Source organism: Mandrillus leucophaeus, unplaced genomic scaffold (assembly GCF_000951045.1).
Source record: "Mandrillus leucophaeus isolate KB7577 unplaced genomic scaffold, Mleu.le_1.0 Scaffold30, whole genome shotgun sequence".
NCBI lineage: Eukaryota > Metazoa > Chordata > Mammalia > Primates > Cercopithecidae > Mandrillus > Mandrillus leucophaeus.
In genome coordinates, this window is record NW_012103143.1 from 477873 (window position 1) to 480066 (window position 2194).

The 2194-nt window shown below is 49.4% G+C and overlaps 1 protein-coding gene across 3 annotated transcripts in view; it reads left to right on the forward strand.

Moving 5' to 3' along the window:
* DPP3 (dipeptidyl-peptidase 3) overlaps positions 1 to 2194 on the forward strand; it is a 50715-nt gene that overhangs the window by 43878 nt on the left and 4643 nt on the right. For all 3 annotated transcript variants that reach the window (XM_011986935.1, XM_011986936.1, XM_011986937.1), the window contains one exon: positions 715 to 877. In XM_011986935.1, the coding sequence (XP_011842325.1) occupies positions 715 to 877 (163 nt within the window). The remainder of the gene's footprint in view (positions 1 to 714; positions 878 to 2194) is intronic.

Genomic DNA, 2194 nt, shown 5'->3' on the forward strand with positions numbered 1-2194 from the left:
ACAGTTCTGGAGGTGGGGAAGTTCAAGATCAAGGCACCAGCTGGTTCATTGTCTGGTGAAGGCTGCTCTCCCCTTCCATCCAAGATGATACCTTGTTGACGAATTATTTGGAGGAGAGGACTGGAAGGAATGCTGTGGCCTCACATGAGAGAAGGCAAAAGGGCAACAGGGCCAAACAGGCATGAAGGCTGTTTTCCTTTTTCTTTCTTTCTTTTCCTTTTTTTAGAGATGAGACAAGGTCTCACTATGTTAACCAGGCTGGTCTCAAACTCCTGAGCTCAAGTAATCCTCTCACCTCGGCCTCCCCAAGTGCCCAGGATTGCAGGCATGAGCCACCATGGCTGGCCTTTTATTTATTTATTTACTTTTTCCATAGAGATAGGGTCTTGCCACATTGTCCAGGCTGGTCTCAAACTCCTGGGCTCAAGTGATCCCCTGCCTCCTCCTCCCAAGGTACTAAGATTACAGATGTGAGCCACCACACCCAGCTTGAAGTCTCTTTTATAAGGGCCTTAATCCCATTTGTGAGGAAGGAGCCTTAATGGTTAAGTTGAAACTTAACCATAAGTTTCAATAGCGGAATTTTGGAGGGGACACATTCAAACCATAGCACAGACTGTCCAGGGCTGACCACAATCAGCTATGGCCTGTGGCAGAGCCCTGTGGACACCGGGTAAGTGCCCATCCTAGACATTTACTCCATCCTTCCCACAGGTGCTGAAGTCCACAGGGGATGTGGCCGGAGGGCGGGCCCTGTACGAGGGGTATGCGGCAGTCACTGATGCGCCCCCGGAGTGCTTCCTCACCCTCAGGGACACGGTGCTGCTGCGTAAGGAATCTCGGAAGCTCATCGTTCAGCCCAACACTCGCCTTGAAGGTAATGGACTCTTGAGCTCCCTTAATGAGCACCACACAGGGCCCTCTGGGAAGCAATAAGAACCCATCCCAGGGCTCAGGGAGAGCAGCCTGGGATGGCCCTTCCCTTTCTGCCAGGGTCCTTCCCATGCCAAACCTCAGGCCCTAATCTTGGTATCGGTCACCACCCACCACCCCCCCGACACACACACAGTCATGCGAGTTGTAAGACAGTGACAGAAGATTTGAAGAATACCACCAGAGCAGGGGATAGCAGAACATGCAGACTTAGGGGGAAGCCAGGCATTTGTACCAAAGAATTAGACCTGTTGGGTACCCAGGCTGGGGGTCAGGTCAGGAGGGAGCTGGGACCCAGCAAGCCTAGTGAAACCCAGGGGACAGTGTGACTTGGTCGCATCTGGGATGGTGATCAACAGCTGCATCATCCCTCTTCCTTCTCAAGTGACAATTCCGGAGCCTCGCCCTGGCCACAAGGTGCTTATATCTTTTGAATTCAAACCCCCTGGGGACCCAGCCCCTGACTGCCTTCACTTTCCTCTCACCCCTTGATTCATCTTTCCTGCTGCTTGTCACTTGAGACACCTAAGATGATGTGGTGTTATGGAGTGGTTAGAGCACCAGCTTCAGAACTGCCCTCTGACCTTGGCCTAGTCATTTGACCTTTCTAGACTTTGGTGTCTTCATTCACAAAGCCAGTGTGGACCGCTTGCTGATATTATAGTGAACCTGAATTCCTTCTTAGAGTTTCTAAGTGCTTTCTGGGGATTAACCTTTTAAATCCGCACAGTAGCCCAATAAGGTAGGTATTTTTGTTATCCCCATTTTACAGGTATGGAAACTGAGGCACAGAGAGTAATTTGAGTAATTTGCACAAGACTTATGCCTTTTTAGTGGAGAAGCCAAGAGTCAAATTAAGAGTGGTTGAGTCAGGCATGGTGGCCCCTGCCTGTAGTCCCAGCTACTTGAAAGGGTGAGGTGGGAGGATCGCTTGAGCCTAGGAGTTCAAGACTGCAGAGCAAGACCTCAACTCTTCAAAAAAAAAAAAAAAAAAAAAAGGCAGCATTGTCCTGGGTAGTTCTGAGGGTTAAATAGAATAATATTTGTAAAAAGTCATTACCTATTATTGGTGAGGAAAAAGCATTTATTTATTTGTTTTTTGGGTGGGTTTTTTTTTTTTTTTGAGATGGAGTCTCACTCTGTCTCCCAGGCTGGAGTGTAGTGGTGCAATCTCGGTTCACTGCAGCCTCCGCCTCTGAGTTCAAGTGATTCTCCTACCTCAGCCTTCCGAGTAGCTGGGATAACAGGTGCCTGCCACCAC